General features: G+C 43.4%; 1 protein-coding gene across 6 annotated transcripts in view; it reads right to left on the bottom strand.

Annotated features, from left to right (window-relative positions):
* EEF1AKMT2 (EEF1A lysine methyltransferase 2) overlaps positions 1-11819 on the bottom strand; it is a 75507-nt gene that overhangs the window by 29784 nt on the left and 33904 nt on the right. For 2 of the 6 annotated variants that reach the window (XR_013763478.1, XM_079137796.1), the window contains one exon: positions 5638-8119. The exons of 3 other annotated variants lie outside the window; for them this stretch is intronic. Coding sequence is in view for 1 of the 3 variants with exons in the window: in XM_079137797.1 (XP_078993923.1) it covers positions 8088-8119 (32 nt within the window). In the remaining 2 variants the exon portion in view is untranslated. Of the gene's footprint in view, positions 1-5631; positions 8120-11819 lie in introns of those variants that run through there. One more of the 6 variants, XM_079137797.1, reaches the window with a different exon arrangement.

Genomic DNA, 11819 nt, shown 5'->3' with positions numbered 1-11819 from the left:
GTTACCTTAAAACAATGTTGTCTGGCAAAGAAAATTACTTTACCATAAGAAGAACCCTAGGGGACTGTAAATTGCTCTTGAATATAGACTTCAGTGGCGTGGTCATTAATCATGTTAATGTAAACTGCACTAAAACAAAAATTTTCTAAGCAAGTCTCAGGGCACATCAGCATATCTAAGCCTCTGGGTTTGTTTTCAAAGTTCACATCCCAGCACGAAATGAAACTACTGTTAATGGAGTCAGTGATCCCAGGCAACCCTAAGCCATAGTAAAGGTGACTATGTATAGAATGAATCTTCATAGCTGGGCACAGTGGTACACACCTGTAATCCCAGTGACTCAGGAAGCTCAGGGGGAAGAATGGCAAGTTCCAGATGAGTCTCAGCACCTTAGGGAGGCCTGAGCAATCTAGTGAGACCCCGTTTTAAAACAAAAAATAAAAAGGACTGGAAATGTGGCTCAGTGGTAAAGCACCTCTGGGTTCAACCCTGGTTACCCTCCCCGCAAAGAATATACACATATATATGAATCTTCATAAAGGTAGGCAGGAAACAAAGCAAAAAGGGGAGTCGGTGATTTTTGGAAAAGTATATTCATTGAACAAGTTTAAACAAACTCTCCCTGGATGATCAGATGTTTTAAAAAGAAGCCCAGGGAGACCAGTCAACATTCCTCATAGCACCCAAGTCCCTCAGGCAAGCCCTGTTTTGTTGGGTGGAGGACAGGGCAGCAGCTGGACCAGGCCGGGAGGAGTGGAGCCCAGCAGAGCTAAGCTGCGCTGAGCCCCACCAGAGCCAGCCATGTGCCTGGAGTTGGCAATAAACTGGCTCTTTCAAGAGAGGAGGAGCCTGACAGAAAGGACAGCTGCAGCAAAGCAGAAGCTGAGAGGCAAAGACCTTCGAAAAGCTCGGAGGCTGGGATTCGCCTCTCAAATAAAAACAAAAATAAACCACCTTTGGGTTTTGCAGGGCCGAGTTCATCTACTAACATCTCCCCCTTGCTGGATCAATTAAAGAGAGTCCTCCACATCTGGTTTCCATCTAAAACCGAAACTTGTATTATCAGCATATTACATAACAAATTATGCCTGCAGGTTTCTTTTATTACACATCAGAGAGGTGTGCATGGTGGTGGTAATGATGGGGGTTGTGCTGATCTGAGTGAGTATTTGCTTATTTCAGCCTTTTTTTCCCCCCCTTTTTTAAGGGCAAGAATAAGAAATTTTCCATGCAGTATTCAATTTAACTCCAGAAAGGCACACTGCCTGTATAAAACATCAACTGGCCTGACAGTGGGTCCGACACTCAGTCTTCTGTGCCCACGGGTGGAGTAGTAGGTGAGAAGGGTGTGCTTTTTTTCCTCCATATTTTTATTGGTGCATTATAATAACACATAACAGTGGGGTTCGTTGTCACATATTCGTTCACGCACATGAAATAATATAATTTGGCTAATGTCCCCCAGTATTTTCCAGTTCCCTTCTCTCTTCCCTCCCCGCACTGGTCTCTTTCCTCTACTCTTCTGATCTCCCTAAGGGTCTGCTTTTTTAAAGAGCTCTGCAGACATCTCACTGCTCCTCAGCGTCCCCTGCTGCCAGCTCCCAGCACTGACGCCTCCCTCTCCAGCCTCCTGAACAGAGGAGAGCCACTGGCCTTTTCTGAGCTTCCATGGTAGACCAGGCCCTGCTCACCAGACATACTTCAAGGACACCCAACCCACTGGTTTTATCAGAACTCGAAGAATGGGAAGCTGGGGGATAATGAAAGAATCAGCAGCAGAGAAGAGAAAGAATAAAAAGGGGCAGAGAAAGAGCCCAGGAAATAGCACCAGGGTTTCCTGTAAAATGTCAATTAAGTTTAGCCACCCTGCAAGGTATTTTAAGGCTCTTTCCAAAAGAACTTGATGAACTTCTAAAACGCTATTATGTACGACATACCCTAAGCTGAAAACAGAAAGGAGAAAGTGATTTAAAACATTACCAATCAAATCAGTGAAATGCTCCGCTTTGTCCTGACATGGTTGGGACAACCTTCAAGTCCACTTTGGTAACAATGACACTGTGAGCTTTTATTTTAATTTGTCTTTGATGTTAAAATAACTGCAGATCAATCTCACCTCAGGGGAAAATAAGTTCTTGGACAAAATCATTTGAACTGGTCTTAAAATCACCTTGCTCTTTGGATGAGCTCTTGGGAGAAAAACCACAGGCCTTCCCCAAGCTTCTCCCTAGATTTCTGGCCTAGAATTGTGCCCTGGAAGCTGGATCAGCACATGCCTTGCTCCTCAGCATCTAGACCTAACCATGTGAAGTCACAGCTACCAATCCTGAACTTAGACCCAAACCATCTTCCACTAGAAGGGGCCTATCAACTGGAACAAGTAGCTGTTTGCTCTTTATCTAGTCCATGGCCGAGGGGGAAGAAAATCTCCAGACCTGCAATACAGTATCAAAACTGTAACTAAGATAAGTTACAGTTAAGTGGATGAATCAAAATGCAACCAAAACCTGGCCCCAATCAGGACAGGGAGTTTCCCAGGGTGAGAGGACTCCATTCCTTCCCAAGTTCTCCAACCAGGTAGCATATTTTAACCTGGAGTCCAGAATGTGGAGCAAGGAGGGATCCTCCATCCAGCCGGTGGGGACTGCTGGGAACACATATGCTAGCATGTCATTTGGAAGTCTGCTAATATGTTGAAGCAGCACAAGACGCTTGCCTGGTTTCCCAGGCCCATAAACAATGCCATTCCAACTCCTGCAGCAGTCAATAGAAAACAGTCCCTTTTCTCCACCACACAATTCAACAAACATTTGTTCCTGTTGAACAACCGTCAGCCTGGCTCCATCTGCACCAGCTCCGCCAATGCGAGCGCCGCGGCAGCAACGGCGGCATAAATGCCCTGCCCAGGAGCCCCGGAATGCAACCCACGGCGGGGGCCACTTTCCCAACACCACCGAGTCGGGATTGCACCGTATGGAAGACTCGGAGTGTGGCCTATAGGAGGCAGAATCCCATTCATCAAATGCTGCAAAGAGCTTTTCTTTGTTCACCGTGGTACTAAGTACAGTACGTGTTAATGAACCCGGGCGGTCAGAGGGAGGGAGGCCGGCCTCTGAGGGCGTCCGAAGACTCGGAATCCGAGCAAGCCAGCCCGCGCGACTCAACGCTGCTCCAGCACCCAGTTCCACACCACAAGCATTGTTCCCCAAGTCCGCGAGGGTGGGGAGTTCCTGGGCAAGGGCATGGAGCAACCCAAACCGCGGACCCTCCCCGGATTCTGGGTTTCCTCCCCTCCTTCGTCCCCGCCCCACCAAGAGAAAGCCGGGGCAGGGAACCCGACTCCCACAGGCTTGCAAATCAAGGACTGGCAAAAATGTGACTCGAACAGTGTGCCTGTGCCTGACGGCCCTCCTCGCCATGTGCAAAAGCCACGCCAGCACGGGCGGCCCCCCACCCCACAAGCTCTGGCGTAGCCACCCCGCGGGATTTGCCCTCCCAGGACAGAACGCCCTCGACCTCTCACCCCCCATCACGACCGCACCGGCTAGTCCAGCAGTCGTGGAGCTCATCGCCGAGCGCCCGCATCCCAGGGGTGGCGGGTGCAAACTTCCGCGAACAAAAGAGTTGTCTGCAAACGATGCGGAACTTCGGGGCGAGCGGGGCCGCACAGATACCCAGGCTCGGAGGCTTCGCTGCTGCGGCGAACCAAGATTCAAGTTAAGATGCAGAGGCGGCACCCCGGGCCGGGGGAGCGCAGACTTTTCCGCTGCGACCAGGCTTGCCCGTCCCCCTGACTGCGCGCTGACAAGTCTCACGCCTGCACCAGGGGCGAGACCCGGTGCCGGCGGAAACCACCCGACCCAAAGCGACCGCGAAACCAGGCGGAAAAAAGGGGAAACAATATTAGGAGAAAGGAAAACGACAAGCCCAGCGCGCACGCGAGCCGGGCGCACACCCAGGGAGCTCGGCTCGGGCCAGCCCCCCTGACGCCGCCGACGCCGCCCGGCCCGAGGTCGCTTACTGTGCGCAGCGGGGCGCTCCGGGAGCGGGCCCCGCGCCGTCAACGCCGGCGCTCGCCAAGTCGTCCCGGCTGCCCGCCGCGCGTCCGCCGCGCGCACGTTCTCCTGCCGGCGCCGAGCGCTTTGTACCGAGCGGCTCCCGGGAAGGAGGAAATCGACTTGTCACTTCCTGAACTGTTCGCAACTCGTCCCTTTAACCCGCCCAGGCCAGGCCGCCCGCGCCCGCCGCCGCCGCGGGGCCGACCGACCGCGTCTGCGTGAACTCAGCCCGGCGCTCTGCGGGCAGCGTCCCGGGCCGGGCGCTCGGCGGCGGCGGCGGCGGCGGCGTGCAGCAGCCGGGCGGCGTGCGGCGGCAGCGGCGGCGGCGGGCGAGGGTGCAGTGCGCGTAGCCGCCGGTGGGCGGGGAGTGGGGGTGCCGCGGCGCGCCGCCGGCGGGGCTAGAGGGCGTCCTGCGAGCTGAGCCGCGCGCCGCTGGGCGAGCTCGCGCCTGCGAGGCCCCGGGACGCGGGAAGTGGCCCCCGGGACGCGGGCCCCGGCCGCGCCACCACCGTAGCTTCGCGGCCAAGACCCCACGGGCTTCTCTCCGCGCCCTCCACGCAGGAGCCGGAACGAAAACTGGGCCGCGTGGGCTTCGGACGTCCAGCTTCCGGGTTGTTAGGTGTTGAGGTTGAAAAGAAACGATCGTTTCTGTGGTTGCAGGAGGCAGGGGAGGGGGACCTCTCAGTGTGTCACACTTAGGGAACATAAAGCGCTCGTTTCCCAACTCCGGGCGCGACCGAAATAAAAGAATGTGCACTTCAGAAGCCACGTCCAAAATACAGGCAACTGGCGAAGGAAGGATTTGTGGTTGCTAAGCAGAGGCAGAGCATGTTTAGCTCTGTAACTTAGGATGTTGACTTAAGTTCAGGAATGTAACCCTGATAGAATAAGCAGAGTATTTTCATTGTGCAGCTCACCTGGGGGAGGGGGATTGTTTTCCTTGTGAGTGAAGCCCTAGATTTCCCATTACTCCTTCCTACTGATGGATGTTATTTTATTGACCTTTTATCCAAAAAGATTTTTAAAGAGGTTTTTAAAAAGAACTCCCTATGCCTGTTTTGTGTTCTGCTTTGCCAAAAAAACAAAACACCTCATTACTTTACATGGATTGTGTCTGCGCCATTTGAATGGTTCTATTCATAAATCAGGAAACTTTTTCTGTTGCTTCTAGGAACATTTAATTGGTTTTAATCCAATGTTTCAATCCCTGTATCAAACATAAATGAACAATTAACTTCTTGAGCTTGTGTGCACTTGGGAAACGATTATATTTCATGGCTATTGCTGAAATATTTCAGCTTGTCATCACACTGGACCCATTCTTTTCAGAAAAACATGAGCTAACATCTCCTTTCACACTCACTACAGCTCACTCCAGTGATTCTGGTACAAGATTAGGAGGTTCAACAGTCAGTAGAAAGGATATGAGTCTATTCATTTTAAGTACATGATGTAGGATATAATCAGTTCATCCAGGGAAACTGAAATAAGCTAATATGCAGAATACTAAATACTGACATCCTTACCCATACACATTACTTTTCTTTTAAAAATGTAACAAAGGGCCAATTTATAAAAGAAAAAAGAACCAAGAATGAACAAAGGAAGGCGCAAGACTAAATTGAGCAGGCTGCTGCACATAAGGAAAAAAAAAAAAAAAAGTATTTCCCTAAAGCTATCTTATCACAGTATCTACCACTTCAGCCTTTAAGAGCTTTAAGGATATAGTTTAATTTGCTAACTTTTATTAGGAGGACTAGAGTGACTCCTGCTGGCAAACATTCAGTTTATTCCTACAATTACTAGTTCATCGGTTCAACTTAAAAAACAAGATCCAGGGGTCCTAAGCCTGGAAACAATTATTGCAACCATTATTCTTTTTGCTTTCAGGATGATGTTAATCTCACAAAATTCCAAGGATGGTGGTTATGGTACCTCCTCTGCTGTAACTCCTTCTTTCCAACCCAAAGCAGCCTGTTTTTCTGGTTTGAGGCTTTCTTGATGTTTAGAACTAAAATTCCTGCTTAAGCTGAGTTAACTTCAAGGAATAGATATTTCACATCTTCTAAATGTGAATCCTCAAAGGCTAAAAATATATACACTGAGGTCTGTGTCAGATTCCATATGGTAGGCTCTCCCCACGTTGTAATAAGTCTTATAATAAAATACCCACATTTCTTAGTACTAAATCTTCATAGTTTTTCACTTAAAAAAAAAAAAAAATCCTACCTAAAAGGTTGTTATCCAAACTCTGAATTTTAAACTGTGTAAAAGTTGCAATCTGTGGGTAGGGGACTACAACTGTCTACCTTGTTCAATCCTTACCATTCAACCAAATTAGAACCAGATTGAGAGCATAATCAGGCACCTAAACACAAATCCACACCTCAATTTAAGAATAAATTCATAAATAATCTGAAAAATATCACTTGTATCTTTTTCCATTGTCTCTGACAAACACTAGCCTGATTAGACCATGGAACACCTAAAATGCAGGGATAACTTACAGTCTCCAAGACCAATATATGAGACCCAGGGAAAAAGCACAGAAACACTGGTTTCCTAGATCCCCCATGGGAGGGCTACCAAACAGAAGAGTGCTTGTGTGCACAATATGCATCATATATCCACTCAAAACTGCCTGGAGATTGAAATTGAGCATCATTATTAGAGAGCTCTTCTCATTCCAGTTTAAAGCTCTTAAGCAACAAAAGACAATAAGGGTGTATTTTATTAAGACAGGGTGTAACCAACTATAACTTGTATCAACAAGCTAATAAAAGTATTCACCTAAGCACATTTGTGCAGACAGAGGAGGGTAAAGGTTGGGTTCTGATATGCACTAAGGAGTGTCTGAGGCAGTTAGTGTATGTTTAATTTTATGCCTTTTAGAACCAGATAAATGTGATGTTCAAATGACAAAGAGCTAGGCTTTGAAAACAGTGCTAGTGCCAGTGAATGTTCAGATTCCCCTGTCAAATCTCTCCGTACTTATGGTTTTAAGAGTTCACCGCTAAAAAATCAGAAACTGGTATGAGAGAATAACATACTATTCTTTGTAGACTAACAAAGTGAACTAAACAAATGTCAAACACTTATACACTGGGCCCAACAGCAGTATGCAGACGCATGTGTATTAACCCCTTTATTCAGCTTCTAAAAGCCACTGCCTCTTTGTCACAACTGTTGTATTAAAAGCCAGTCATTCACATTTCACACTGTTCTTTCTACATCTGAAAAGATCTTTTTTCAAGCAAAACCTTTAAAAATTGCTTATAATACATCATGGAAAGACAGACATCACCAAATCCACCTGAAATGCTTTCAAAGAGACTGGCTACTGAAAATGTTAGTAGAATATACTTCTTTTGGAAAACATGAAGTTTCTGGTTATAGCTAGAAGCCAAAAATGAACCTATCATGGGGGCAATTTTATACAGATCTTATTCATAAAAACAAGTCTTTATTTCCCCATCTATGTCCAGCTACAACTAATAGCCCAATCTACTATGACATACTAATCCTTCTGTTCTTTCCTATTGTCCTTTATATCAGCCAATGAAAATTAATTATAGTTCTGGCTTGAATCATTTATATATATACAAATATAGATAGAGATTTACATAGCTATATATGTCATATACAGATATATATGATCCACACGCACAACTCATGGGCACACGTGTGCAATTTTAACCTTTTTAAAGAGGCTCTTTGGTTCTTTAAGACAAAATTACTTTTTGATCCAAGAATTAAATAAAGCAAATTTATTTTCATTGAAAAATCACCACCACGGAGAATTTAATGATACCAATCTCACTCCTTTGATACAAAATAAGAGTTGAAAGCAGAGCATGCGAAGCCGCAAGCTTTGTAACTGAATGTCTAGCACCATTGAGGTATGAAAGCATGCCAGCTGGGACGGCATTGTGCACCACAAAGTGTGGGTTGTAAGCCTACGTCCTGAGCACAAACCCTGGTTTCCAAGTTGGCAGGTGCTGAAAACACAGCAAATGTCACGCTTGCAACTCACTGGATGGAAGAGCTCTGGGTAAAGTAAGCTAAAAAGAACAGAGTAACAGTTAAAACTTATTTCAATTTCATATTACCTCTTTGTATGCAAAGTTAATAGCATCTACTGGTGTTATGTGCTGTAAGAAAACACAAGCATAAAAAGCAGACATTGAAAAGTTTATACATGGTTTAAAAAAAGTATAATCAAGGCTTTTCACTATCTACATTCAGTCACTGGCATATGAAAATTTGCCAAACAGTTTTACTATTCTAATAGTAAGACTGAAAAGCTAATGTGTTTATGATCTCAAGTGAAGCAGACTCTAATATCACTTCATCTATAACCTAGTTTGCCTCACTAATGTCACCAAAAACAGCTTTAAAAAAGTTATACTACCTTCATATTGGTATATCTGTTAAGTTTAATCTAGAAAATATTTCAACCGTATACCTAGGCTAAATATTTATGTTACTATCTACAAATGAAAATCATTTCAATTTTTTCCTAAATATTCTTTAGAGAAATTCACATTTAATATTTGAGATACAAGCCCAAACTTTTTCTGTCAGCTATCTGCCATACAAATCACTGCTTCAAGAAAAACTCATTTTAAATTCATTCCTAGTGATATACTTAAAAATTACTACAATCCTATTTCCCTAAAAATAAAAAATTTCACCTTCATTAGATAGAAAAAAACTGGTACAGCGAACCCAGGTATAGTTCATGATTTCACATAGCTTAAATGCTCACTCTAAAAGACTGGATTTAAAATATCGGGGGGCGGGGGGGCTGGGATTGTAGCTCAGTGGTAGAGCGCTTGCCTAGCATGTGTGAGGCACTGGGTTCAATTCTCAGCACCGCATGTAAATAAAAATAAAGGTCCACTGACAACTAAAAAAATATTTTCAAATAAAATAAAATATCAAGGGGGAAAAAAATCAGTCTTTGGTTCCAACAGGGAGAACATTCTTGGGAACAATATGAAGAGGTTAGTTTTTTCATTTTGATTTGTTTTCAGTACTGAGGATTGAATCCTGGGGCACTTTACCACTGAGGTACATCTACAACCTCAGCCATTTTTGTTTTGGGATAGGATCTTGCTAAGATGCCCAGGCTGGCCTTGAACTTGGAATCTTACTGCTTCAGACTCCTAAGTTACTGAGATTACAGCAAAAAGACCATTTACCTTACATATTAGCATGTGAATTTCTAAACTTTCCTCAGCAGTTTGTTAATCTGTTAGAGTAATCAAAAGTAAAGAGCTTTTGCTTTAATTTATACTTGATCAGAATCAGGTTAGTTAACCACTGTACTGTTAAATCACCTGATATAAAAAAGTGAAGCTCTGATTATGTTCTGTTCTAAAGAGGTACATTGTCCTACCGATCTCATCTCTGTAAACTATAGTTATTTTTGGTGGTGGAGGAGCAGGGATTGAACCCAGAGACACTTCACCACTGAGCCACATCCTCAGCCCTTTTTTTAAAATTTTGAGACAGGGTCTCACTAAGTTGCTTAGGACCTCACTACATTGCTCAATCTATAGAACTTTCTTAAAACAAGTTAAAGACTAAAGCTCTTTGGAAGGAACTAGTGAAAGCAACATCACCCTGGTCAACGTTTCCATCATACCAGACACTCTAGACACTGAGTTATTCACTTCCACCAATAAAAAGTTTAAAGAAATAAATCTGAAAATCAAATGTTTTCTAGACTAGCATAAACAACTGGTTCACCACACTTTTACATATTTATACTGTCAATTCCAGTATAAACTAAGAACAAATCACATAAACTATTTAAAATATTACTCAACATCTAACTTAAAAACACCAGTATAAATGGCATTAACTCAGTAAGGGAAATAAACATGACTCAGAGATCAAAGAAATCAAATCTGGATGAGGCAAGGTGAAAACAAATTATAAAATCTTAGCCATTACTTCCTAACTAGTCAGTAAAAGACTCAAATCCAACTCAACAACTCCCACTTAAACCCAACGCTCTATATACATAATGCAGTAATAAAAATATGGAAAAAACTAAAAAAATAAATAAAATAAACTCGATGCTATCAACTGCCTAATGCATGATCATCTGGAGACCTCCTCTGGGTTCCTGTTGATATCACCTGGAATAACACCATGGCACTCAAATCTAATGAAGGGAAGTACACCATATCCTTGTTCATTTTTCAATTCAAATGCCTCCATATTAAAATTTTCTCCATCATAACTATATCTATTACTGAATAATTAATTACTGCAAACTATCTAAATCTGAGCAGTGTTAGCAACTGCTGAAACAAGTCATAAAGGATATCTGAAAATCTGGCACCACAACATGCAGTTCCATTCCTTAGCTAACTAAAAGGTGTGCCAGCACCAACCCTAGCCAGAAACAAGGGGAAAAGGACCTATACAGTATGATTTTTTTAAGTTTTGAAAAGGCCACCTGTTCCAAGATCTTCCCTCTCACTTATCTACCATTCCTCCTAGTATCTTCACGCATTTAATCATACCCAGAACACAAAAGCCTTTCAACATAACTGAATATTTTAACTGAGGTGGTAAAATTCCAAACAATTCAACATATTAGACCCAATGGAAAGAAGGGTCCTTGGAGGAAGGAATATTTGGCACTAGTGTGTGCTAGGAATCATGCTAAGCTGCTTTACACTCATTTTCTCCCTTAATATTCACAACCTTATTAGGCAAAGACTATACCACTGATTTTCTCCACTCCATCAAGCTGCTTCAAAGAATGTATGGAAAGGAAAACAACCCTAAGTATCTATTATACAACTGGGCACTTTGCTAGCAATACAATACTTCAGTTTCATCCAGGAGCTAAGCAGTTACAAGGACAAACTGACAGAAGCCCACAAAGGTAGAGGGTACAAAAGGGCAGACCCACATACTAGACTCAAAACCAATGTCTGTGTGACATGAGAAGGCAAAAGTCTCAAACCCTGGGACTGTAGTAGTAAATTAGGTTACCTATGAATGTGTGCAGTTGGGTGTGTTGGGGCACAGGAGAACCAAATCAGGGAGATTCTTCAGATTATCACAATTTTCCGTAGGCTTAACCTTGATCTCTATCTTCTATATGTAAAATGGAAGTGAACTAAATAAAATGTAAATTTCTGAGTTTACTGGATAAATCATTTCTATGGTCAAATGAATACAAATTGCATTATCAAATATATGTCAGAGACAATCAATACTCCAAAGTTTAACAAAGCATGCAGAGTTTTTTTAGATTGAAAAATACTTATCTGATCACTTTAAGTATTTTATTACATGCACAAACATTTTTTCATATACAGACACCTTGGATTAAAAGAGCCATCAAATTATCTAACAACTGACATTTAGCAAAAACTGGAGTATTTATGTCCCCAGAGTAGAAATCTATTTAACCTTAGATCATATTCAAAAATTATGGACTAAATGTTGGTTTCCTCCCCAAATAGGGACACTGAAGTACTGACCCCTGAGGTGATGATATTTGGAGGTGAGATTTTTGTGAAGCAATTTAGGGTTAGATGAGGTCATGAAGAATGTGGATTAGTGCCCTTAAAAAAAAGGAGACTTGGGCTGGGGCTGTAGCTCAGTGGTGGAGCACTTGCCTAGCATGTGTGGGGCACTGGGTTCCATCCTTAGCACTACATAAAAATAAGCAAATAAAGGAATTCTGTCCATCTACAACTACAAATTTTTTTTTTTTTTTTTTTAAAAAGG

Source organism: Sciurus vulgaris, assembly GCF_902686455.1.
Source record: "Sciurus vulgaris genome assembly, chromosome: 4".
NCBI classification, from domain to species: domain Eukaryota; kingdom Metazoa; phylum Chordata; class Mammalia; order Rodentia; family Sciuridae; genus Sciurus; species Sciurus vulgaris.
This window is presented reverse-complemented; position numbering and strand designations above follow the sequence as displayed.